This window comes from Salmo trutta, chromosome 9 (genome assembly GCF_901001165.1).
Source record: "Salmo trutta chromosome 9, fSalTru1.1, whole genome shotgun sequence".
NCBI classification, from domain to species: domain Eukaryota; kingdom Metazoa; phylum Chordata; class Actinopteri; order Salmoniformes; family Salmonidae; genus Salmo; species Salmo trutta.
Window position 1 is genome coordinate 48,807,770 of NC_042965.1, and position 27,224 is coordinate 48,834,993.

The following is a 27,224-nucleotide window of genomic DNA, read 5'->3' on the forward strand; positions in this document are numbered from 1 at the left end:
ACTCTTGAACGTGCCGTCCTTGGCCAGCTCTCCTGCTATCTCTCTCAGAACGACCTTCTTGATCCTAATCAGTCAGGTTTCAAGACTGGGCATTCAACTGAGACTGCTCTTCTCTGTGTCACGGAGGCTCTCCGCACTGCTAAAGCTAACTCTCTCTCCTCTGCTCTCATCCTTCTAGACCTATCTGCTGCCTTTGATACTGTGAACCATCAGATCCTCCTCTCCACCCTCTCCGAGCTGGGCATCTCCGGCGCGGCCCACGCTTGGATTGCGTCCTACCTGACAGGTTGCTCCTACCAGGTGGCGTGGCGAGAATCTGTCTCCGCACCACGTGCTCTCACCACTGGTGTCCCCCAGGGCTCTGTTCTAGGCCCTCTCCTATTCTCGCTATACACCAAGTCACTTGGCTCTGTCATATCCTCACACGGTCTCTCCTATCATTGCTATGCAGACGACACACAATTAATCTTCTCCTTTCCCCCTTCTGACAACCAGGTGGCGAATCGCATCTCTGCATGTCTGGCAGACATATCAGTGTGGATGACGGATCACCACCTCAAGCTGAACCTCGGCAAGACGGAGCTGCTCTTCCTCCCGGGGAAGGACTGCCCGTTCCATGATCTCGCCATCACGGTTGACAACTCCCTTGTGTCCTCCGCCCAGAGTGCTAAGAACCTTGGCGTGATCCTGGACAACACCCTGTCGTTCTCCACTAACATCAAGGCGGTGACCCGATCCTGTAGGTTCATGCTCTACAACATTCGCAGAGTACGACCCTGCCTCACACAGGAAGCGGCGCAGGTCCTAATCCAGGCACTTGTCATCTCCCGTCTGGATTACTGCAACTCGCTGTTGGCTGGGCTCCCTGCCTGTGCCATCAAACCCCTACAACTCATCCAGAACGCCGCAGCCCGTCTGGTGTTCAACCTTCCCAAGTTCTCTCACGTCACCCCGCTCCTCCGCTCTCTCCACTGGCTTCCAGTTGAAGCTCGCATCCGCTACAAGACCATGGTGCTTGCCTACGGAGCTGTGAGGGGAACGGCACCTCCGTACCTTCAGGCTCTGATCAGGCCCTACACCCAAACAAGGGCACTGCGTTCATCCACCTCTGGCCTGCTCGCCTCCCTACCTCTGAGGAAGCACAGTTCCCGCTCAGCCCAGTCAAAACTGTTCGCCGCTCTGGCACCCCAATGGTGGAACAAGCTCCCTCACGATGCCAGGACAGCGGAGTCAATCACCACCTTCCGGAGACACCTGAAACCCCACCTCTTTAAGGAATACCTGGGATAGGATAAAGTAATCCTTCTAACCCCCCCCCCTTTAAAAGATTTAGATGCACTATTGTAAAGTGGTTGTTCTACTGGATATTATAGGTGAATGCACCAATTTGTAAGTCGCTCTGGATAAGAGCGTCTGCTAAATGACTTAAATGTAAATGTCGTTTGGCTTAGCAAACGAGGATCGGATGTCATCAGCCTTCTTTTCAAAATGGTTGACGAAGTCATCCGCAGAGAGAGAGGAGGGGGGGAGGAGGATTCAGGAGGGAGGAGAAGGTAGCAAAGAGCTCCCTAGGGTTAGAGGCAGATGCTTGGAATTTAGAGTGGTAGAAAGTGGCTTTAGCAGCAGAGACAGAAGAGGAAAATGTATAGAGGAGGGCGTGAAAGGATGCCAGGTCCGCAGGGAGGCGAGTTTTCCTCCATTTCCGCTGGGCTGCCCGGAGCCCTGTTCTGTGAGCTCGCAGTGAGTCGTCGAGCCACGGCGCAGGAGTGGAGGACCGAGCCGGCCTGGAGGATAGGGGACAGAGAAAATCAAAGGATGCAGAAAGGGAGGAGAGGAGGGTTGAGGAGGCAGAATCAGGAGATAGGTTGGAGAAGGTTTGAGCAGAGGGAAGAGATGATAGGATGGAAGAGGAGAGAGTAGCGGGAGAGAGAGAGCGAAGGTTGGGACGGCGCAATACCATCCGAGTAGGGGCAGAGTGAGAAGTGTTGGATGAGAGCGAGAGGGAAAAGGATACAAGGTGGTGGTCGGAGACTTGGAGGGGAGTTGCAATGAGATTAGTGGAAGAACAGCATCTAGTAAAGATGAGGTCAAGCGTATTGCCTGCCTTGTGAGTAGGGGGGAAGGTGAGAGGGTGAGGTCAAAAGAGGAGAGGAGTGGAAAGAAGGAGGCAGAGAGGAATGAGTCAAAGGTAGACGTGGGGAGGTTAAAGTCACCCAGAACTGTGAGAGGTGAGCCATCCTCAGGGAAGGAACTTATCAAGGCATCAAGCTCATTGATGAACTCTCCAAGGGAACCTGGAGGGCGATAAATGATAAGGATGTTAAGCTTGAAAGGGCTGGTAACTGTGACAGCCTGGAATTCAAAAGAGGAGATAGACAGTTGGGTCAGGGGAGAAAGAGAGAATGTCCACTTGGGAGAGATGAGGATTCCAGTGCCACCACCCCGCTGGCTCGGTGCTCTAGGGGTATGCGAGAACACGTAGGCAGACGAGGAGAGAGCAGTAGGAGTAGCAGTGTTATCTGTGGTAATCCATGTTTCTGTCAGCGCCAGGAAGTCGAGGGACTGGAGGGTAGCATAGGCTGAGATGAACTCAGCCTTGTTGGCCGCAGACCGGCAGTTCCAGAGGCTGCCGGAGACCTGGAACTCCACGTGGGTCGTGCGCGCTGGGACCACCAGGTTAGAGTGGCAGCGGCCACGCGGTGTGAAGCGTTTGTATGGCCTGTGCAGAGGGGAGAGAACAGGGATAGACAGACACATAGTTGACAAGCTACAGAAGAGGCTACGCTAATGCAAAGGAGATTGGAATGACAAGTGGACTACACGTCTCGAATGTTCAGAAAGTTAAGCTTACGTTGCGAAAAACTTATTGACTAAAATGACGAAAATGCTAGCTAACTAGCTAGCTAACTAACACAACACTACACTAATCAAGTCGTTCCGTTGTAATGTAATAGTTTCTACAGTGCTGCTAGTCGGTAGAGGTTGGCTATTATACAAAAGCAACTTTGTAGCTAGCTAACATAACATAACACTAATCAAGACGTTCCTTTGTAATGTATTTAGTTTCTACAATGCTGCTCGTCGGTAATAGTTGGCTAGGTTGGCTAGGTATGGAACAATGGAACAATGGCGTCGCGGGGACGGAAATAGCTGGCTAGCTAACTTAGCTAACCTCGACAATTACTAAACTACACAATTATCAAGCTATGACAAAGACAGCTATGTAGCTAGCTAGCCAACACTGCACTAGCATGATGCTACCACCACCATGCTTCACCATAGGGATGGTGCCACCACCATGCTTCACCTTAAGGATGGTGCCAGGTTTTCCTCCAGATGTGACTCTTGGCATTCAGGCCAAAGAGTTCAATCTTGGTTTCATCAGACCAGATACCAGTTTCTCATGGTCTTAGAGTCCTTTAGGTACCTTTTGGCAAACTCCAAGCGGGATGTCATGTGCCTTTTGCATCCCACCTGTCTGAACCTGTTTTCACTTTGTCATTATGGGGTATTGTGTGTGTGTATATATATATATATATATATATATATATATATATATATATATATATATATATATATATATATATATACTTTTTTTTAAATTAATTTTACAATAAGGCTGTACCGTAACGAAATGTGGAAAAGGGGAAGGGGTCTGAATACTTTCTGAAGTCACTGCAGGCCGCAGGGTGGTTAATCCACAGGTGGTCACGAAGAAGTGGTGTGGTGCTGGAATTCATAGTTCTGTTTTTGCGCTTATTCTGCAAACAGACTGGTGCAGGTCACCTGGTTCTCCATCTTCATTAGGTTTGAAACCCAAATGTGCCCAAATAGGCGATGCTATGTTTTTCTGTTGCTACGAGAGCCATCTTTTTCACCTAACTCCTCCGATCTATTGAACAATGAAAAAGACCAGAGGTGAAGGGCAGAGGCTACCCATCTACCCCCACCCTATAAGCTATAATATATATAGGTACCCCCAGTCCCTACTTTTTATCCCGCCCCTATTCAATGAACTGAATTGATCTTCAAAGATTCTCTCTTAGCCACACCCCAGCAGCGCATATAGCGGACTTTCTGATTGTGGCGTAGATAGTTGGGAAGGTGGACTGGACTGAATGTATCCATTTTAATAGACACACTAAGTTAGCTAAATAATATCAATAGTTAACACTCCTCCTATGGGTAACGTATATCTACATTAAATAAAGTTGCTAAAACATTTTATTTATGGTTTTTACGGTTATTTTATTTTCATCCAAAACCGCCAATGTCACAGTTTAACAAATTACCGTCACAGCCCTAATAATATGTTTCCCCTCTGTTTCACATGGTAACATGTTCTTCCTTTGTCTCGCTCTCAGGAGTATCTGAACAGCATCCTGCAGCATGCCAAGGACTTTAAGGACTACCACCGCTCTATCACTGCCAAGATGCAGAAACAGAACAAGGCCATCACCACCTGGCACACTAACACAGAGAGAGAACAGAAGAAAGAGACAGAGAGGATCGAGAAGGAGAGGATGAGGAGACTTATGGTGAGTTAGAGGATGATGAGGATGAGGAGGGGAGGATGAGGAGGAGAGGAGAGGATGAGTAGGAGAGGATGAGGAGGAGGAGAAGATGAGGAGACTTATGGTGAGTTAGAGGATGAGGAGGGGAGGATGAGGAGACTTATGGTGAGTTAGAGGAGAGGATGAAGAGGAGGAGAGGATGAGGAGGGGAGGATGAGGAGGAGAGGATGAGGAGGAGAGGAGGAGGAGAGGATGAGGAGGGGAGGATGAGACTCATGGTGAGTTAGAGGAGAGGATGAAGAGGAGGAGAGGATGAGGAGGGGAGGATGAGGAGGGGAGGATGAAGAGGAGGAGAGGATGAGGGGAGGATGAGGGGAGGATGAGGAGGGGAGGATGAAGAGGAGGAGAGGATGAGGAGGGGAGGATGAGGAGACTCATGGTGAGTTAGAGGAGAGGATGAGGAGGGAAGGATGAGGAGGGGGAGAGGATGAGGAGGGGAGGATGAGGAGGGGAGGATGAGGAGGAGGAGAGGATGAGGAGGGGAGGATGAGGAGGGAAGGATGAGGAGGGCTACAGGAAGCTTTTAGGGTTAGTCCCTTTGGTTTCCCCTGTTGACCTCTAACCTTTAAACTCCCTGTCTGTGCAGGCGGAGGATGAGGAGGGCTACAGGAAGCTGATCGACCAGAAGAAGGACAAGCGTCTGGCGTATCTGCTGCAGCAGACTGACGAGTACGTAGCTAACCTCACTGACCTAGTCTACGAACACAAGGCTGCACAGGCCGCCAACATGAAGAAGAAGAAGAAAAAGCAGAAGAAGAAGGTGAGAGTCAAATCTGGAGACCCAATGATATCTGTCTGGGGAAGTACTGATTCCGTGTTAGCAACATCATTATAGATCTGTGAGATTTAGTGCTGTGTCACTAGCAGCTTCCTGTTAATGTACCTGTGCTCACCTGTCCTGTCCTATCTGACCCATAGAATATTGATGAGAGCGGGGAAGGGATGAGCGGCATCGGGCCTGACGGGGAGGTAAGATTATAACACAACTCTATAGACTGAATGTTGATGGTCCTTAAACATCTCTTTGTACCAGTTTCATTGACTTCTGTAGTGGCTAAATACGTGTGTTGTCCCTCCAGCCCATGGATGATGTCTGTAGTTACAGTGTGTTGTCCATGGATGATGTCTGTAGTAATGGTCTGTTGTCCCTACAGCCCATGGATGATGTCTGTAGTAATGGTGTGTTGTCCATGGATGATGTCTGTAGTAATGGTGTGTTGTCCCTACAGCCCATGGATGATGTCTGTAGTAATAGTGTGTTGTCCATGGATGATGTCTGTATTAATAGTGTGTTGTCCATGGATGATGTCTGTAGTAATGGTGTGTTGTCCATGGATGATGTCTGTAGTTACAGTGTGTTGTCCATGGATGATGTCTGTAGTAATAGTGTGTTGCCCATGGATCAAAATCAAATCAAATTTATTTATATAGCCCTTCGTACATCAGCTGAAATCTCAAAGTGCTGTACAGAAACCCAGCCTAAAACCCCAAACAGCAAGCAATGCATGTGAAAGAGGCACGGTGGCTAGGAAAAACTCCCTAGGAAAAACTCCCTAGAAAGGCCAAAAACCTAGGAAGAAACCTAGAGAGGAACCAGGCTATGAGGGGTGGCCAGTCCTCTTCTGGCTGTGCCGGGTGGATATTATAACAGAACATGGTCAAGATGTTAAAATGTTCATAAATGACCAGCATGGTCAAATAATAATAATCATTGTAGTTGTCGAGGGTGCAACAAGCACGTCCGGTGAACAGGTCAGGGTTCCGTAGCCGCAGGCAGAACAGTTGAAACTGGAGCAGCAGCATGGCCAGGTGGACTGGGGACAGCAAGGAGTCATCATGCCAGGTAGTCCCGAGGCATGGTCCTAGGGCTCAGGTCCTCCGAGAGAAAGAAAGAAAGAGAGAAAGAGAGAATTAGAGAGAGCATATTTAAATTCACACAGGACACCGGATAAGACAAGAGAATACTCCAGATGAAACAGACTGACCCTAGCCCCCCGGCACATAAACTACTGCAGCATAAATACTGGAGGCTGAGACAGGATGGATCAGAAGACACTGTGGCCCCATCCGATGATACCCCCGGACAGGGCCAAAACAGGCAGGATATAACCCCACCCACTTTGCCAAAGCACAGCCCCCACACCACTAGAGGGATGTCTACAACCACCAACTTACCGTCCGAAGACAAGGCCGAGTATAGCCCACAAAAATCTCCGCCATGGCACAACCCAAGGGGGGGGCGCCAACCCAGACAGGAAGATCACGTCAGTGACTCAACCCACTCAAGTGACGCACCCCTCCCATGGACGGCATGGAAGAACACCAGTAAGTCAGTGACTCAGCCCCTGTAATAGGGTTAGAGGCAGAGAATCCCAGTGGAAAGAGGGGAACCGGCAAGGCAGAGACAGCAAGGGCGGTTCGTTGCTCCAGCCTTTCCGTTCACCTTCACACTCCTGGGCCAGACTACACTTAATCATAGGACCTACTGAAGAGATAAGTCTTCAGTAAAGACTTAAAGGTTGAGACTGAGTCTGCGTCTCTCACATGGGTAGGCAGACTATTCCATAAAAATGGAGCTCTATAGGAGAAAGCCCTACCTCCAGCCGTTTGCTTAGAAATTCTAGGGACAATTAGGAGGCCTGCGTCTTGTGACCGTAGCGTACGTGTAGGTATGTACGGCAGGACCAAATCGGAAAGATAGGTAGGAGCAAGCCCATGTAATGCTTTGTAGGTTAGCAGTAAAACCTTGAAATCAGCCCTTGCCTTAACAGGAAGCCAGTGTAGGGAGGCTAGCACTGGAGTAATATGATCAAATTTTTTGGTTCTAGTCAGGATTCTAGCAGCCGTATTTAGCACTAACTGAAGTTTGTTTAGTGCTTTATCCGGGTAGCCGGAAAGTAGAGCATTGCAGTAGTCCAGCCTAGAAGTAACAAAAGCATGGATTAATTTTTCTGCGTCATTTTTGGACAGAAAGTTTCTGATTTTTGCAATGTTACGTAGATGGAAAAAAGCTGTCCTTGAAACAGTCTTGATATGTTCTTCAAAAGAGAGATCAGGGTCCAGAGTAACACCGAGGTCCTTCACAGTTTTATTTGAGACGACTGTACAACCATCCAGATTAATTGTCAGATTGAACAGAAGATCTCTTTGTTTCTTGGGACCTAGAACAAGCATCTCTGTTTTGTCCGAGTTTAAAAGTAGAAAGTTTGCAGCCATCCACTTCCTTATGTCTGAAACACAGGCTTCTAGCGATGGCAATTTTGGAGCTTCACCATGTTTCATTGAAATGTACAGCTGTGTGTCATCCGCATAGCAGTGAAATTTAACATTATGTTTTCGAATGACATCCCCAAAAGGTAAAATATATAGTGAAAACAATAGTGGTCCTAAAATGGAACCTTGAGGAACACCGAAATTTACAATTGATTTGTCAGAGGACAAACCATTCACAGAGACAAACTGATATCTTTCCGACAGATAAGATCTAAACCAGGCCAGAACTTGTCCATGTAGACCAATTTGGGTTTCCAATCTCTCCAAAAGAATGTGGTGATCGATGGTATCAAAAGCGGCACTAAGATCTAGGAGCACGAGGACAGATGCCGAGCTTCGGTCTGACGTCATTAAAAGGTCATTTACCACCTTCACAAGTGCAGTCTCAGTGCTATGATGGGGTCTAAAACCAGACTGAAGCGTTTCGTATACATTGTTTGTCTTCAGGAAGGCAGTGAGTTGCTGTGCAACAGCTTTTTCAAAAATTTTTGAGAGGAATGGAAGATTCGATATAGGCCGATAGTTTTTTATAATTTCTGGGTCAAGATTCGGCTTTTTCAAGAGAGGCTTTATTACTGCCACTTTTAGTGAGCTTGGTACACATCCGGTGGATAGAGAGCCGTTTATTATGTTCAACATAGGAGGGCCAAGCACAGGAAGCAGCTCTTTCAGTAGTTTAGTTGGAATAGGGTCCAGTATGCAGCTTGAGGGTTTGGAGGCCATGATTATTTGCATCATTGTGTCAAGAGATATAGTACTAAAACACTTTAGTATCTCCCTTGAGCCAAGGTCCTGGCAGAGTTGTGCAGACTCAGGACAATGGAGCTTTGGAGGAATACCCAGATTTAAAGAGTCCGTAATTTGCTTTCTAATGATCATGATCTTTTCCTCAAAGAAGTTCATAAATGTATTACTGCTGAAGTGAAAGCCATCCTCCATTTGCGAATGCTGCTTTTTAGTTAGCTTTGCGACAGTATCAAAAATAAATTTCGGATTGTTCTTATTTTCCTCAATTAAGTTGGAAAAATAGGATGATCGAGCAGCAGTGAGGGCTCTTCGATACTGCACGGTACTGTCTTTCCAAGCTAGTCGGAAGACTTCCAGTTTGGTGTGGCGCCATTTCCGTTCCAATTTTCTGGAAGCTTGCTTCAGAGCTCGTGTATTTTCTGTATACCAGGGAGCTAGTTTCTTATGACAGATGTTTTTAATTTTTAGGGGTGCAACTGCATCTAGGGTATTGCGCAAGGTTAAATTGAGTTCCTCGGTTAGGTGGTTAACTGATTTTTGTCCTCTGACGTCCTTGGGTAGGCAGAGGGAGTCTGGAAGGGCATCAAGGAATCTTTGGGTTGTCTGAGAATTTATAGCACAACTTTTAATGCTCCTTGGTTGGGGTCTGAGCAGATTATTTGTTGCAATTGTAAACGCAATAAAATGGTGGTCCGATAATCCAGGATTATGAGGAAAAACATTAAGATCCACAACATTTATTCCATGGGACAAAACTAGGTCCAGAGTATGACTGTGGCAGTGAGTAGGTCCAGAGACATGTTGGACAAAACCCACTGAGTCGATGATGGCTCCGAAAGCCTTTTGGAGTGGGTCTGTGGACTTTTCCATGTGAATGTTAAAGTCACCAAAAATTCGAATATTATCTGCTATGACTACAAGATCCGATAGGAATTCAGGGAACTCAGTGAGGAACACTGCATATGGCCCAGGAGGCCTGTAAATAGTAGCTATAAAAAGTGAGTGAGTAGTCTGCATAGATTTCATGACTAGAAGCTCAAAAGACGAAAACGTCATTGTTTTTTTTTTTTGTAAATTGAAATTTGCTATCGTAGATGTTAGCAACACCTCCGCCTTTGCCGAATGCACAGGGGGTATGGTCACTAGTGTAACCAGGAGGTGAGGCCTCATTTAACACAGTAAATTCATCAGGCTTAAGCCATGTTTCAGTCAGGCCAATCACATCAAGATTATGATCAGTGATTAGTTCATTGACTATAACTGCCTTGGAAGTGAGGGATCTAACATTAAGTAACCCAATTTTGAGATGTGAAGTATCACAATCTCTTTCAATAATGGCAGGAATGGAGGAGGTCTTTATACTAGTGAGATTACTAAAGCGAACACCGCCATCTTTAATTTTGCCCAACCTAGATCGGGGCACAGACACGGTCTCAATGGGGATAGCTGAGCTGACTACGCTGACTGTGCTAATGGCAGACTCCACTAAGCTGGCAGGCTGGCTAACAGCCTGCTGCCTGGCCTGCACCCTATTTCATTCTGGAGCTAGAGGAGTTAGAGCCCTGTCTATGTTCGTAGATAAGATGAGAGCACCCCTCCAGCTAGGATGGAGTCCGTCACTCCTCAACAGGCCAGGCTTGGTCCTGTTTGTGGGTGAGTCCCAGAAAGAGGGCCAGTTATCTACAAATTCTATCTTTTGGGAGGGGCAGAACACAGTTTTCATCCAGCGATTGAGTTGTGAGACTCTGCTGTAGAGCTCATCACTCCCCCTAACTGGGAGGGGGCCAGAGACAATTACTCGATGCCGACACATCTTTCTAGCTGATTTACACGCTGAAGCTATGTTGCGCTTGGTGACCTCTGACTGTTTCATCCTAACATCGTTGGTGCCGACGTGGATAACAATATCTCTATACTCTCTACACTCGCCAGTTTTAGCTTTAGCCAGCACCGTCTTTAGATTAGCCTTAACGTCGGTAGCCCTGCCCCCTGGTAAACAGTGTATGATCGCTGGATGATTCGTTTTAAGTCTAATACTGCGGGTAATGGAGTCGCCAATGACTAGGGTTTTCAATTTGTCAGAGCTAATGGTGGGAGCCGTCGGCGTCTCAGACCCCACAGCGGGAGGAGTAGAGACCAGAGAAGTCTCGGCCTCCGACTCCGACTCACTTAATGGGGAGAACCGGTTGAAAGTTTCTGTCGGCTGAATAAGCGACACCGGTTGAGCATTCCTACAGCGTTTCCCTCCAGAAGCCATGAGAAAGTTGTCCGGCTGCGGGGACCGTGCGAGGGGGTTTATACTAACGTTATTATCTGTACTTGCTGGTGGCACAGACGCTGTTTCATCCTTTCCTACACTGAAATTACCCTTGCCTAGCGATTGCGTCTGAAGCTGGGCTTGCAGCACAGCTATCCTTGCCGTAAGGCGATCGTTCTCCTGTATATTATAAGTACAACGACTGCAATTAGAAGGCATCATGTTAATGTTACTTAGCTTCGGCTGTTTGAAGTCCTGACGAACCATGTCCAGATAAAACCTCCGGAGTAAGAAAGTTGAATGAAAAAAGTTGAGTGAGGGTAAAAAGTGAAAATATACGGTAATGAAAAAGTAAAAACCGTTAGGTAGCAAAGTAAGATCGGCAACAAAAACGCACAGCAGCGTAAACAAGTCTGCAAGTTGTGACCGGAAACAGGAAACAGGAAACAGGAAAAATGGATGATGTCTGTAGTTACAGTGTGTTGTCCATGGATGATGTCTGTAGTAATAGTGTGTTGTGGATGATGTCTGTAGTAATGGTGTGTTGCCCATGGATGATGTCTGTAGTAATAGTGTGTTGTCCATGGATGATGTCTGTAGTAATGGTGTGTTGTCCATGGATGATGTCTGTAGTAATAGTGTGTTGTCCATGGATGATGTCTGTAGTAATGGTGTGTTGTCCATGGATGATGTCTGTAGTAATGGTGTGTTGTGGATGATGTCTGTAGTAATGGTGTGTTGTGGATGATGTCTGTAGTAATGGTGTGTTGTGGATGATGTCTGTAGTAATAGTGTGTTGTCCATGGATGATGTCTGTAGTAATGGTCTGTTGTCCCTACAGCCCATGGATGATGTCTGTAGTAATGGTGTGTTGTGGATGATGTCTGTAGTAATAGTGTGTTGTCCATGGATGATGTCTGTAGTAATGTCTGTTGTCCCTACAGCCCATGGATGATGTCTGTGTTAATGTCTGTTGTCCCTACAGCCCATGGATGAGAGCAGCCAGATGAGTGAGCTGCCAGTCAAAGTGATCCAGACAGAAACAGGGAAGGTCCTGCAGGGACTCGACGCCCCCAAGTCCTCACAGTTAGAGGCCTGGCTAGAGATGAACCCTGGGTAAGAGACTTGAGAATGTCCTACATTATTGATCTTTTCGTTTGTTGTATTATTTTGTTTGACTTGTAACCAGTCATTTTCCTTCTTTTGAACTCAGGTATGAAGTAGCCCCAAGGTCAGACAGTGAGGAGAGCGGCTCAGAGTTTGAGGAGGAGGTGAGCGTCTCAGTAAAGCTGACAGCCCATAGTGTTATAATGAGTCAAACCCTCCTCTACATAATGACAGCCCATAGAGTTATAATGAGTCAAACCCTCCTACACCAGACCTCTACATAATGACAGCCCATAGAGTTATAATGAGTCAAACCCTCCTCTACATAATGACAGCCCATAGAGTTATAATGAGTCAAACCCTCCTACACCAGACCTCTACACAATGACAGCCCATAGCGTTATAATGAGTCAAACCCTCCTCTACACAATGACAGCCCATAGAGTTATAATGAGTCAAACCCTCCTCTACACAATGACAGCCCATAGAGTTATAATGAGTCAAACCCTCCTCTACACAATGACAGCCCATAGCGTTATAATGAGTCAAACCCTCCTACACCAGACCTCTACACAATGACAGCCCATAGCGATATAATGAGTCAAACCCTCCTACACCAGACCTCTACATAATGACAGCCCATAGAGTTATAATGAGTCAAACCCTCCTCTACATAATGACAGCCCATAGCGTTATAATGAGTCAAACCCTCCTACACCAGACCTCTACACAATGACAGCCCATAGCGATATAATGAGTCAAACCTCCTACACCAGACCTCTACATAATGACAGCCCATAGAGTTATAATGAGTCAAACCCTCCTCTACATAATGACAGCCCATAGCGTTATAATGAGTCAAACCCTCCTACACCAGACCTCTACACAATGACAGCCCACTACTCCCCTCAGCTGTCAGCTCCTACAGATGTCTGATTGCTTTTGTCTATACTTAGCTTCATTAGGGCTTCAAACAGTCTCCTGTCATCTTCCCTTCTTCCTAAGTACCGTAATTTCCGGACTATTAAGCGCACCTGAATATAAGCCGCACCCACTGAATTTTAAAAAATATATTATTTTGAACATAAATAAGCCACACATGTCTATAAGCCGCAGGTGCCTACCGGTACATTGAAACAAATGAACTTTACACAGGCTTTAACGAAACACGGCTTGTAACAAAAATAAATAGGCTTTAACGAAACACGGCTTGTAACAAAAAATAAAAAATGAGCAGTAAGCTTTAGTTGTCTTTTTGCACTGAGTCAAATCCTCACGCTGCTGTTTCCAACGTCTTATCATCGACTCATTAAGACCAAGCTCCCGTGCAGCATCTCTATTTCCTTTTCCAACAGCCAGATCAATCGCCTTCAACTTGAAAGCGGCATCATATGCATTTCTCCGTGTCTTTGCCATGAGGGTGACAAAATGACTACCGTAATCAGAATGATGGGAAGTTTGAGAGTGCTCGATTTAATCTAAACAGTAAACTAAAAAGTTGTTTGACCTTAACCCGTTCGGCAATTTCATTGGTCTAATGAAAGCTTCATACCGCCAAAAAACTGAGCACATCACAGAATGTTTTTTGGGAGAGAAAAAAAATTGAAAGCGGGAAAAATCCATATATTAGCCGCGTCATTGTTTAAGCCGCGAGGTTCAAAGCTGGGAAAAAAGTTGCGGCTTATAGTCCGGAATTTACGGTATGTCCTCTGTGGAGGAGCTTTTAACGTACAGTGCCGTGAAAGAGTATTTGCCCCCTTTCTGATTTTCTTTTTTTGCATATTTTTGATACTGAATGTTGTCAGATCTTCAGTCGAAACCCAATATTAGATAAAGGGAACCTGAGTTTACAAAAAAAAAAGAAAGATACTTATTTTATTTATTTAATTAACAAAGTTATGCAACACCTAAGTGGTCCAGGTCCTGAGGCAGCAGCGCATCCCCAAACCATCACACTACCAACATCACACTTGACCTTTGATATGAGGTTCTTAATGTGGAATGCAGTGTTTGGTTTTAGGCCAGGCATAATGGGACCCATCTCGTCCAAAAAGTTATACTTTTGATTCATCTGTCCATAGAACATTCTACCAAGAGTCTTGATGATCATCTAGGATCTTCAAAGTGCTTTTTTGGCAAATTTGAGTAAACTTTTTGGACGAGATGGGTGCCTCAGGACCTGGACGACTTGCCTTAATAGAAGGTACCATGAATTCTGCTCTGTATCAGAGAATTCTACAGGAGAATGTCAGGCCGTCTGTCTGTGGGCTGAAGCACAGCTGGGTCATGCAGCAAGACAATGATACAAAACACACAATCAAGTCTACGTGAAAACAGCTAAAAAGCAACATTTGAAGTTTTTGAATGGCCTAGTCAAAGTCCAGAACTAATCCCAATTGAGATGTTATGGCAGGACTTGAAACGAGCTGCTCGTTCACGCTTGAAAACCCACAAATGTCACTGAGTTACAGCAGTTCTGCATGGAAGGTATGGAAGAGTGGGCCAAAATTACTGCCCAGCGACACGAAGAAACTGATCAACAACTACAGGAAGTGTTTGATTGGCATCATTACAGCTAAAAATGGCACAACCAGTTATTTTTTCACACAGGGGCATTGGGTGTTTCATAACTTTGTTTATGAAATTAATGAAATAAGTATGTAATTGTTGTGTTAGTTGTTCACTCGGGTTCCCTTTATCTAATATCAGGTTCCTCTGATCTAATATCAGGTTCCTCTGATCTAATATCAGATTCCCTTTATCTAATATCAGGTTCCTCTGATCTAATATCAGATTCCCTTTATCTAATATCAGGTTCCCTTTATCTAATATCAGGTTCCCTTTATCTAATATCAGGTTCCTCTGATCTAATATCAGGTTCCCTTTATCTAATATCAGGTTCCCTTTATCTAATATCAGGTTCCTCTGATCTAATATCAGGTTCTTTATCTAATATCAGGTTCCTCTGATCTAATATCAGGTTCCCTTTATCTAATATCAGGTTCCCTTTATGTAATATCAGGTTCTTTATCTAATATCAGGTTCCCTTTATCTAATATCAGGTTCCCTTTATCTAATATCAGGTTCCCTTTATCTAATATCAGGTTCCTCTGATCTAATATCAGGTTCCCTTTATCTAATATCAGGTTCCCTTTATCTAATATCAGGTTCCCTTTATCTAATATCAGGTTATTTATCTAATATCAGGTTCCCTTTATCTAATATCAGGTTCCCTTTATCTAATATCAGGTTCCCGTTATCTAATATCAGGTTCCCTTTATCTAATATCAGGTTCCCGTTATCTAATATCAGGTTCCCTTTATCTAATATCATGGAAATATCAGGTTCCCTTTATCTAATATCAGGTTCCCTTTATGTAATATCAGGTTATTTATCTAATATCAGGTTCCCTTTATCTAATATCAGGTTCCCTTTATCTAATATCAGGTTCCCTTTATCTAATATCAGGTTCCCTTTATCTAATATCTGGTTCCCGTTATCTAATATCAGGTTCTTTATCTAATATCAGGTTCTTTATCTAATATCAGGTTCCCTTTATCTAATATCATGGAAATATCAGGTTCCCTTTATCTAATATCAGGTTCCCTTTATCTAATATCATGGAAATATCAGGTTCCCTTTATCTAATATCAGGTTCCCTTTATCTTTTACTTTTCCCTTTTGACTCTGTTAATCACCACATCCTCATCGGCAGACTTAGTAGCCTTGGTTTCTCAAACGATTGCGTCGCCTGGTTCACCAACTACTTCTCTGACAGAGTTCAGTGTGTCAAATCGGAGGGCCTACTGTCTGGACCTCTGGCAGTCTCTATGGGGGTACCACAGGGTTCAATTCTTGGGCCAACTCTTTTCTCTGTATACATAAATGATGTCGCTCTTGCTGCTGGTGAATCTCTGATCCACCTCTACGCAGACGACACCATTCTGTATACTTCTGGCCCTTCTTTGGACACTGTGTTAACAACCCTCCAGACGAGCTTCAATGCCATTCAACTCTCCTTCCGTGGTCTCCAACTGCTCCTAAACACAAGTAAAACTAAATGCATGCTCTTCAACCGATCGCTGCCTGCACCTGCCCGCCCATCCAGCATAACTTCTCTGGACGGTTCTAACTTAGAATTTGTGGACAACTACAAATACCTAGGTGTCTGGTTAGACTGTAAACTCTCCTTCCAGACTCACATCAATCATCTCCAATCCAAAGTGAAATCTAGAATTGGCTTCCTATTTCGCAACAAAGCATCCTTCACTCATGCTGCCAAACATACCCTCGTAAAACTGACCATCCTACCAATCCTCGACTTCGGCGATGTCATTTACAAAATAGCCTCCAATACCCTACTCAACAAGCTGGATGCAGTCTATCACAGTGCCATCCGTTTTGTCACCAAAGCCCCATATACAACCCACCACTGCGACCTGTATGCTCTCGTTGGCTGGCCTTCACTTCATCATCGTCGCCAAACACATTGGCTCCAGGTCATCTACAAGACCCTGCTAGGTAAAGTCCCCCCTTATCTCCGCTCACTGGTCACCATAGCAGCACCCACCTGTAGCACGCGCTCCAGCAGGGATATCTCTCTGGTCACCCCTAAAGCCAACTCCTCCTTTGGTCGTCTCTCCTTCCAGTTCTCAGCTGCCAATGATTGGAACGAACTACAAAAATCTCTAAAACTGGAAACACTTATCTCCCTCACTAGCTTTAAGCACCAGCTGTCAGAGCAGCTCACAGATCTCTGCACCTGTACATAGCCCATCTTTAATTGAGCCCAAACTACTACCTTTTCCCCTACTGTATTTATTTATTTTATTTATTTTGCTCCTTTGCACCATATTATTTATATTTTAACTTTTAACTTTCTTCAAACTACAAATCTACCATTCCAGTGTTTTTTCTTGCCATACTTTATTTACTTTGCCACCATGGCATTTTTTTGCCTTTACCTCCATTATCTCACATCATTTGCTCACATTGTATATAGTCTTATTTTTTTCTACTGCATCATTGATTGTATGTTGTTTTACTCCATGTGTAACTCTGTGTTTTTGTATGTTGTCGAACTGCTTTGCTTTATCTTGGCCAGGTCGCAATTGTAAATGAGAACTTGTTCTCAACTTGCCTACCTGGTTAAATAAAGGTGAAATAAAATAAAAATAAATAAATAAAAAATCTAATATCAGGTTCTTTATCTAATATCAGGTTTTGGTTGAAGAGCTGATAACGTTCAGTATCAAAAATATGCAAAAATAGTGAACATTTGAAAGGGGCAAATACTTTTTCACGGCACTGTAGTAAAACCCTTTCTGTGTGTTTCAGGATGAAGAGGAGGTCCCAGGAGTGTCCAGCCGGCCAGACTCGCAGTCTGAAGAGAAGAAGATCATCGATCCCAACAGTGACGAGTTCCCAGAGAACGTAACCAAGCACATCATCGAGTAGGTCGACCTTTCAAACCCTAACCTCTGACCCCTAATGAAAGCACATCATTGAGTAGGTCTCTCCTTCAACCCTAAACTTTGAACCCTAACCCCTAATCCATGCATATAATCAAGTAGGTCGTCCTTCACACTAGGGTTTCCGTTAGCCGGTAAATGCCGGCTTTTGGCTGATAAAAAAAATGAAAAGCGGATTAATTAAATTTTTGCCAGCCAAATTGTCTGGGAGAAGAAAAAAAATATTGCAAATTAATGCTTTATATTTATTGATGGAAATACCAGTCTATGGGCTCCACCTTAAACATAAACATACATCCTCCAGCTGCTGGGACTAATGCATCCTCAATCAAATCAAAACAAATCAAATGTATTCATATAGCCCTTCTTACATCAGCTGATATCTCAAAGTGCTGTATAGAAACCCAGCCTAAAACCCCAAACAGCAAGCAATGCAGGTGTAGAAGCACGGTGGCTAGGAAAAACTCTCTAGAAAGGCCAAAACCTAGGAAGAAACCTAGAGAGGAACCAGGCTATGAGGTGTGGCCAGTCCTCTTCTGGCTGTGCCGGGTGGAGATTATAACAGCACATGGCCCAAGATGTTCAAATGTTCATAAATGACCAGCATGGTCAAATAATAACAATCACAGTAGTTGTCGAGGGTGCAACAAGACAGCACCTCAGGAGTAAATGTCAGTTGGCTTTTCATAGCCGATCATTCAGAGTATCTCTACCGCTCCTGCTGTCTCTAGAGAGTTGAAAACAGCAGGTCTGGGACAGGTAGCACGTCCGGTGAATAGGTCAGGGTTCCATAGCCGCAGGCAGAACAGTTGAAACTGGAGCAGCAGCACGACCAGGTGGACTGGGGACAGCAAGGAGTCATCAGGCCAGGTAGTCCTCAGAGAGAGAGAGAAAGAGAGAAAGAAAGAAAGAATTAGAGAGAGCATACTTAAATTCACACAGGACACCGGATAAGACAGGAGAAATACTCCAGATATAACAGACTGACCCTAGCCTCCTGACACAAACTACTGCAGCATAAATACTGGAGGCTGAGACAGGAGGGGTCAGGAGACACTGTGGCCCCATCCGATGATACCCCCGGACAGGGCCAAACAGGAAGGATATAACCCCACCCACTTTGCCAAAGCACAGCCCCCACACCACTAGAGGGATATCTTCAACACCAACTTACCATCCTGAGACAAGGCCGAGTATAGCCCACGAAGATCTCCCCCACGGCACAACCCAAGGGGGGGCGCCAACCCAGACAGGAAGACCACTTCAGTGACTCAACCCACTCAAGTGACGCACCCCTCCTAGGGAGGGCATGGAAGAACACCAGTAGGCCAGTGACTCAGCCCCTGCTGGGACTAATGCATCCTCCAGCTTCTGCTGGGACTAATGCATCCTCCAGCTGCTGCTGGGACTAATGCATCCTCCAGCTGCTGCTGGGACTAATGCATCCTCCAGCTGCTGCTGGGACTAATGCGTCCTCCAGCTGCTGGGACTAATGCATCCTCCAGCTGCTGCTGGGACTAATGAATCCTCCAGCTGCTGGGACTAATGCATCCTCCAGCTGCTTGGACTAATGCATCCTCCAGCTGCTGCTGGGACTAATGCATCCTCCAGCTGCTGGTGGGACTAATGCATCCTCCAGCTGCTGGGACTAATGCATCCTCCAGCTGCTTGGACTAATGCATCCTCCAGCTGCTGCTGGGACTAATGCATCCTCCAGCTGCTGGTGGGACTAATGCATCCTCCAGCTGCTGGGACTAATGCATCCTCCAGCTGCTGCTGGGACTAATGCATCCTCCAGCTGCTGCTGGGACTAATGCATCCTGCAGCTGCTGGGACTAATGCATCCTCCAGCTGCTGCTGGGACTAATGAATCCTCCAGCTGCTGCTGGGACTAATGCATCCTCCAGCTGCTGGGACTAATGCATCCTCCAGCTGCTGGGACTAATGCATCCTCCAGCTGCTGCTGGGACTAATGCATCCTCCAGCTGCTGGGACTAATGCATCCTCCAGCTGCTGGTGGGACTAATGCATCCTCCAGCTGCTGCTGGGACTAATGCATCCTCCAGCTGCTGCTGGGATTAATGCATCCTCCAGCTGCTGATGGGACTAATGCATCCTCCAGCTGCTGCTGGGACTAATGCATCCTCCAGCTGCTGCTGGGACTAATGCATCCTCCAGCTGCTGGTGGGACTAATGCATCCTCCAGCTGCTGCTGGGACTAATGCATCCTCCAGCTGCTGGGACTAATGCATCCTCCAGCTGCTGGGACTAATGCATCCTCCAGCTGCTGCTGGGACTAATGCATCCTCCAGCTGCTGGGACTAATGCATCCTCCAGCTGCTGCTGGGACTAAATGCATCCTCCAGCTGCTGCTGGGACTAATGCATCCTCCAGCTGCTGCTGGGACTAATGCATCCTCCAGCTGCTGCTGGGACTAATACATCCTCCAGCTGCTGCTGGGACTAATGAATCCTCCAGCTGCTGCTGGGACTAATGCATCCTCCAGCTGCTGGGACTAATGCATCCTCCAGCTGCTGGGACTAATACATCCTCCAGCTGCTGCTGGGACTAATGCATCCTCCAGCTGCTGCTGGGACTAATGCATCCTCCAGCTGCTGGGACTAATGCATCCTCCAGCTGCTGCTGGGACTAATGCATCCTCCAGCTGCTGCTGGGACTAATGCATCCTCCAGCTGCTGGGACTAGGTCCCACGCCAGGTCCTCATAAGGGACTTCAGCTAAGTGCACCCTGACTGGGCAGAATTGGAAAAGATTGTGTTGATTATCCCTGTTTCCAGTGGCCCTCCGAGAGAGGGTTCATTCTCCAGAACAGAGTAAAGAAGGCTTCCAGATCACTCCTTCTTGTGGACGAAGTAATGAGGCTGGTGTGCATCAAGCTGCTGCAAGGAGTTGGACGGTTTTGACTTCCCAACAGCAGCTGCTCACTTTGAGCAGGCTAAGGTCCGCTGCAAACGCAAGTAAATTAGAGGCAAATTATTGTGTTGGCCAGGCCCAGTCCTAGCAGTTCTGTTCCCGCCTTGCAAAAACGCAGTGTTGGACAAGAAAGTAAAAGTGCATATGTGCCATGTAAAAAAAGCTAACGTTTAAGTTCCTATGTTCTCAGAACATGAGAACATATGAAAGCTGGTGGTTCCTTTTAACATGAGTCTTCAATATTCCCAGTTAAGAAGTTTTAGGTTGTAGTTATTATAGGAATTATAGGACTATTTCTCTCTACACCATTTGTTACACCATTTGTTTTTCATATACCTTTGACTATTGGATGTTCTTATAGGCGCTATAGTATTGCCAGCCTAATCTCGGAAGTTGATAGGCTTGAAGTCATAAACAGCGCAATGCTTGAAGCACAGCGAAGAGCTGCTGGCAAACGCAAGAAAGTGCTGTCTTCACTGATATTTTCAATCTCTCCCTGATCCCATATGTAATAAGGCCAGCATCCCTGAGTTGCCTCTTCACTGTTGACATTGAGACTGGTGTTTTGCGGGTACTATTTAATGAAGCTGCTAGTTGAGGACTTGTGAGGCGTCTGTTTCTCAAACTAGACACTAATGTACTTGTGCTCAGTTGTGCACCGGGGCCTCCCACTCCTCTTTCTATTATGGTTAGAGCCAGTTTTTGCTGTTCTGTGAAGGGAGTAGTACACAGCGTTGTACAAGATCTTCAGTTTCTTGGCAATTTCTTGCATGGAATAGCCTTCATTTCTCAGAACAAGAATAGACTGACGAGTTTCAGAAGAAAGTTCTTTGTTTCTGGCCATTTTGAGCCTGTAATCGAACCCACAAATGCTGATGCTCCAGATACTCAACTAGTCTAAAGAAGGCCAGTTTTATTGCTTCTTTAATCAGAACAACAGTTTTCAGCTGTGCTAACAATTGCAAAAGGGTTTTCTAATGATCAATTAGCCTTTTAAAATGATAAACTTGGATTAGGTAACACAATGTGCCATTGGAACACAGGAGTGATGGTTGCTGATAACGGGCCTCTGTACGCCTATGTAGATATTCCATAAAAAATCTGCCGTTTGCTGCTACAATAGTCACTTACAACATTAACAATGTCTACACTGTATTTCTGATCAATTTGATGTTATTTTATTGGACAAAAAATGTGCTTATCTTTCAAAAACAAGGACCTTTCTAAGTGACCCCAAACTTTTGAACGGTAGTGTATATACTGTACTTTGACTTAGACTTAAAGCATTGCGCAACCTCATGGGTAAGCTATAGGCATTGTCTTTCAGCTGAAAGAAAATGAATTTCCGCTCATTTGGGCGTTTAAAATAGGTCATTAACATATGTTTTATGTATCTCAGGTCTGCAAAGCAGGATGTTGATGATGAGTACACGGTGCCAGAGACTGAACTGACCATCTTCCAGCAGTCCTACTACGGTGTGGCTCACGCCATCATTGAGAGGGTCGACAAACAGTCTTCGCTGCTCATCAACGGCATGCTCAAACACTACCAGGTAAACCTAGCTCAAACAATACCAGGTAAACCTAATTCAAATACTACCAGGTAAATATAATTAAAAAACAACCAGGTAAAACCAGCTCAAAAATGATCAGGTAAAACCAGCTCAAACACGACCAGGTAAAACTAGCTGAAACACGACCAGGTAAAACTAGCTGAAACACGACCAGGTAAAACTAGCTGAAACACGACCAGGTAAATCTAGCTGAAACACGACCAGGTAAATCTAGCTCAAACACGACCAGGTAAAACTAGCTGAAACACGACCAGGTAAATCTAGCTGAAACACGACCAGGTAAATCTAGCTCAAACACGACCAGGTAAAACTAGCTGAAACACGACCAGGTAAATCTAGCTCAAACACGACCAGGTAAATCTAGCTCAAACACGACCAGGTAAATCTAGCTCAAACACGACCAGGTAAATCTAGCTCCAACACGACCAGGTAAAACTAGCTGAAACACGACCAGGTAAAACTAGCTGAAACACGACCAGGTAAAACTAGCTGAAACACGACCAGGTAAAACTAGCTGAAACACGACCAGGTAAATCTAGCTGAAACACGACCAGGTAAATCTAGCTCAAACACGACCAGGTAAAACTAGCTGAAACACGACCAGGTAAATCTAGCTCAAACACGACCAGGTAAATCTAGCTCAAACACGACCAGGTAAATCTAGCTCAAACACGACCAGGTAAATCTAGCTCCAACACGACCAGGTAAAACTAGCTGAAACACGACCAGGTAAAACTAGCTGAAACACGACCAGGTAAAACTAGCTGAAACACGACCAGGTAAAACTAGCTGAAACACGACCAGGTAAATCTAGCTGAAACACGACCAGGTAAATCTAGCTCAAACACGACCAGGTAAAAACTAGCTGAAACACGACCAGGTAAATCTAGCTCAAACACGACCAGGTAAATCTAGCTCAAACACGACCAGGTAAATCTAGCTCAAACACGACCAGGTAAATCTAGCTCCAACACGACCAGGTAAAACTAGCTGAAACACGACCAGGTAAAACTAGCTGAAACACGACCAGGTAAAACTAGCTGAAACACGACCAGGTAAATCTAGCTGAAACACGACCAGGTAAATCTAGCTCAAACACGACCAGGTAAAACTAGCTGAAACACGACCAGGTAAATCTAGCTCAAACACGACCAGGTAATCTAGCTCAAACACGACCAGGTAAATCTAGCTCAAACACGACCAGGTAAATCTAGCTCCAACACGACCAGGTAAAACTAGCTGAAACACGACCAGGTAAAACTAGCTGAAACACGACCAGGTAAAACTAGCTGAAACACGACCAGGTAAAACTAGCTGAAACACGACCAGGTAAATCTAGCTGAAACACGACCAGGTAAATCTAGCTCAAACACGACCAGGTAAAACTAGCTGAAACACGACCAGGTAAATCTAGCTCAAACACGACCAGGTAAATCTAGCTCAAACACGACCAGGTAAATCTAGCTCAAACACGACCAGGTAAATCTAGCTCCAACACGACCAGGTAAAACTAGCTGAAACACGACCAGGTAAAACTAGCTGAAACACGACCAGGTAAAACTAGCTGAAACACGACCAGGTAAAACTAGCTGAAACACGACCAGGTAAATCTAGCTGAAACACGACCAGGTAAATCTAGCTCAAACACGACCAGGTAAAACTAGCTGAAACACGACCAGGTAAATCTAGCTGAAACACGACCAGGTAAATCTAGCTCAAACACGACCAGGTAAAACTAGCTGAAACACGACCAGGTAAAACTAGCTGAAACACGACCAGGTAAATCTAGCTGAAACACGACCAGGTAAATCTAGCTCCAACACGACCAGGTAAAACTAGCTCAAACACGACCAGGTAAAACTAGCTGAAACACGACCAGGTAAATCTAGCTCAAACACGACCAGGTAAATCTAGCTCAAACACGACCAGGTAAATCTAGCTCAAACACGACCAGGTAAATCTAGCTCAAACACGACCAGGTAAATCTAGCTCCAACACGACCAGGTAAATCTAGCTCCAACACGACCAGGTAAATCTAGCTCCAACACGACCAGGTAAAACTAGCTGAAACACGACCAGGTAAATCTAGCTCCAACACGACCAGGTAAATCTAGCTCCAACACGACCAGGTAAATCTAGCTCAAACACGACCAGGTAAATCTAGCTCAAACACGACCAGGTAAAACTAGCTCAAACACTACCAGGTAAATCTAGCTCAAACACGACCAGGTAAAACTAGCTCAAACACTACACTATGCTATGCTGTAACGGTCGTCGTACGTAATGGACCAAGGCGCAGCGGGTTGAGTGCTCATCTTAACTTTATTTGAACACGTAACAAACAAAACAAGAAGAACGAACAGTATTGCATGCTAACAACTTCCCACAAAGGGACAGGTGAAAACAGGCTATCTAAGTATGACTCTCAATCAGCAACAACGATGTACAGCTGTTCCTGATTGAGAGCCATTCCAGGCCAACAAAGAAATACACAACATAGACAGAACATAGAAATACGAAATAAAGAACATAACCCGAAAACCCCGGAATACTCTAACCAAACACCCCTCTACATAAACACATATACTAACAAACCCCGAACCACATAAAACAAATACCCCCTGCCACGTCCTGACTAAACTACAATAACCAATAACCCCTTATACTGGCCAGGACGTGACATATGCTGATAATGGGCCTATGTAGATATTCCATAGAAAATCTGCCGTTTCTAGCTACAATAGTCATTTACAACATTAACAATGTCTACATTGTATTTCTGATCAATTTGATGTTATTTTAATGGACAAAAAATTTGCTTATCAAATCAAAGTTTATTTGTCACGTGCACCGAATACAACAGGTGTAGACCTTACAGTGAAATGCTTACTTACAGGCTCTAACCAATAGTGCAAAAAAGGTGTTAGGTGAACAATAGGTAAGTAAAGAAATTAAACAACAGTAAAAATACAGGCTATATACAGTAGCGAGGCTATAAAAGTAGCGAGGCTACATACAGACACCGGTTAGTCAGGCTGATTGAGGTAGTATGTACATGTAGATATGGTTAAAGTGACTATGCATATATGATGAACAGAGAGTAGCAGTAGCGTAAAAGAGGGGTTGGCGGGTGGTGGGTGGGACACAATGCAGATAGCCCAGTTAGCCAATGTGCGGGAGCACTGGTTGGTCGGCCCAATTGAGGTAGTATGTACATGAATGTATAGTTAAAGTGACTATGCATATATGATAAACAGAGAGTAGCAGCAGCGTAAAAGAGGGGTGGGGGGGGGCACACAATGCAAATAGTCCGGGTTTCTTTATTTTCTTTCAAAAACAAGGACATTTCTAAGTGACCCCAAACTTTTGAACGGTAGTGTACATGTAGGTAGAGTTGTTAAAGTGACAATGCATAGATAATAACAGAGAGTAGCAGTATTGTAAAATAGAGGGGGGGGTAATGCAAATAGTCTGGGTAGCCATTTGATTAGATGTTCAGGAGTCTTATGGCTTGGGGGGTAGAAGCTGTTTAGAAGCCTCTTGGACCTTGACTTGGCGCTCCGGTACCACTTGCCATGCGGTAGCAGAGAGAACAGTCTATGACTGGGGTGGCTGGAGTCTTTGACAATTTTTAGGGCCTTCCTCTGACACCGCCTGGTATAGAGGTCCTGGATGGCAGGAAGCTTGGCCGTGCGCACTACCCTCTGTAGTGCCTTACGGTTGGAGGCCGGGCAGTTGCCATACCAAGCAGTTATGCAACCAATCAGGATGCTCTCGATGGTGCAGCTGTAGAACCTTTTGAGGATCTGAGTACCCATGCCAAATCTTTTCAGTCTCCTGAGTGGGAATAGGTTTTGTCGTGCCCTCTTCACGACTGTCTTGGTGTGCTTGGACCATCATAGTTTGTTGTTGATGTGGACACCAAGGAACTTGAAGCTCTCAACCTGCTCCACTACAGCCCCGTCGATGAGAATGGGGGCGTGCTCGGTACTCCTTTTCCTGTAGTCCACAATCATCTCCTTAGTCTTGGTTACGTTGAGGGAGAGCTTGTTGTCCTTTCTCCACACGGCCAGGTCTCTGACCTCCTCCCTATAGGACGTCTCATCGTTGTCGGTGATCAGGCCTACCACTGTTGTGTCATCAGCAAACTTAATGATGGTGTTGGAGTCGTGTTTGGCCGTGCAGTCATGCGTGAAAAGGGAGTACAGGAGGGGACTGAGTATACACCCCTGAGGGGCTCCTATGTTGAGGATCAGCATGGCAGATGTGTTGTTACCTACCCTTACCACCTGGGGGCGGCCCGTCAGGAAGTCCAGGATCCAGTTGCAGAGGGAGGTGTTTAGTCCCAGGGTCCTTAGCTTAGTGATGAGCTTTGAGGGCACTATGGTGTTGAATGCTGAGCTGTAATCAATGAATAGCATTCTCACAAAGGTGTTCCTTCTCTCCAGGTGGGAAAAGGGCAGTGTGGAGTGCAATAGAGATTGCATCATCTGTGGATCTGTTGGGGCGGTATGCAAATTGGAGTGGGTCTAGTGTGTCTGTGATAATGGTGTTGATGTGAGCCATGCCTTTCAAAGCACTAAATGGCTACAGACGTGAGTGCTACGGGTCTGTGGTCATTTAAGCAGGTTACCTTTGTGTTCTTGGACACAGGGACTATGTGGTGGTCAGCTTGAAACATGTTGGTATTACAGAAATAGACAGGGAGAGGTTCAAAATGTCAGTGAAGACACTTGCCAGTTGGTCAGCGCAAGCTCGGAGTACACGTCCTGGTAATCCATCTGGCCCTGCGACCTTGTGAATGTTGACCTGTTTAAAAGTCTTACTCACATCAGCTGCGGAGAGCGTGATCACACAGTTGTCTGGAACAGCTGATGCTCTCACTACCAGGTAAATCTAGCTCAAACACTACCAGGTAAATCTAGCTCAAACACTTCCAGGTAAATCTAGCTCAAACACTTCCAGGTAAATCTAGCTCAAACACTTCCAGGTAAATCTAGCTCAAACAGCCCCATCTCATCAGCCAGAATACCATTCAGATTATTGTTGTACACTTCCAGGTGAATCTAGCTCAAACACTTCCAGGTAAATCTAGCTCAAACACTTCCAGGTAAATCTAGCTCAAACACTACCAGGTAAATCTAGCTCAATCACTACCAGGTAAATCTAGCTCAAACACTTCCAGGTAAATCTAGCTCAAACACTTCCAGGTAAAACTAGCTCTAACACTACCAGGTAAAAGTAGTCTACCAGGTAAAACGAGCTCAAACACTACCAGGTAAATCTA

The 27,224-nt window shown here is 45.4% G+C and overlaps 1 protein-coding gene across 5 annotated transcripts in view; it reads left to right on the top strand.

Moving 5' to 3' along the window:
• smarca2 (SWI/SNF related BAF chromatin remodeling complex subunit ATPase 2) overlaps nucleotides 1-27,224 on the top strand; it is a 140,790-nt gene that overhangs the window by 36,776 nt on the left and 76,790 nt on the right. For all 5 annotated transcript variants that reach the window (XM_029763906.1, XM_029763907.1, XM_029763908.1 and 2 more), the window contains 7 exons: nucleotides 4,365-4,538; nucleotides 5,161-5,334; nucleotides 5,493-5,543; nucleotides 11,837-11,967; nucleotides 12,065-12,122; nucleotides 17,296-17,411; nucleotides 21,763-21,916. In XM_029763906.1, the coding sequence (XP_029619766.1) occupies nucleotides 4,365-4,538; nucleotides 5,161-5,334; nucleotides 5,493-5,543; nucleotides 11,837-11,967; nucleotides 12,065-12,122; nucleotides 17,296-17,411; nucleotides 21,763-21,916 (858 nt within the window). The remainder of the gene's footprint in view (nucleotides 1-4,364; nucleotides 4,539-5,160; nucleotides 5,335-5,492; nucleotides 5,544-11,836; nucleotides 11,968-12,064; nucleotides 12,123-17,295; nucleotides 17,412-21,762; nucleotides 21,917-27,224) is intronic.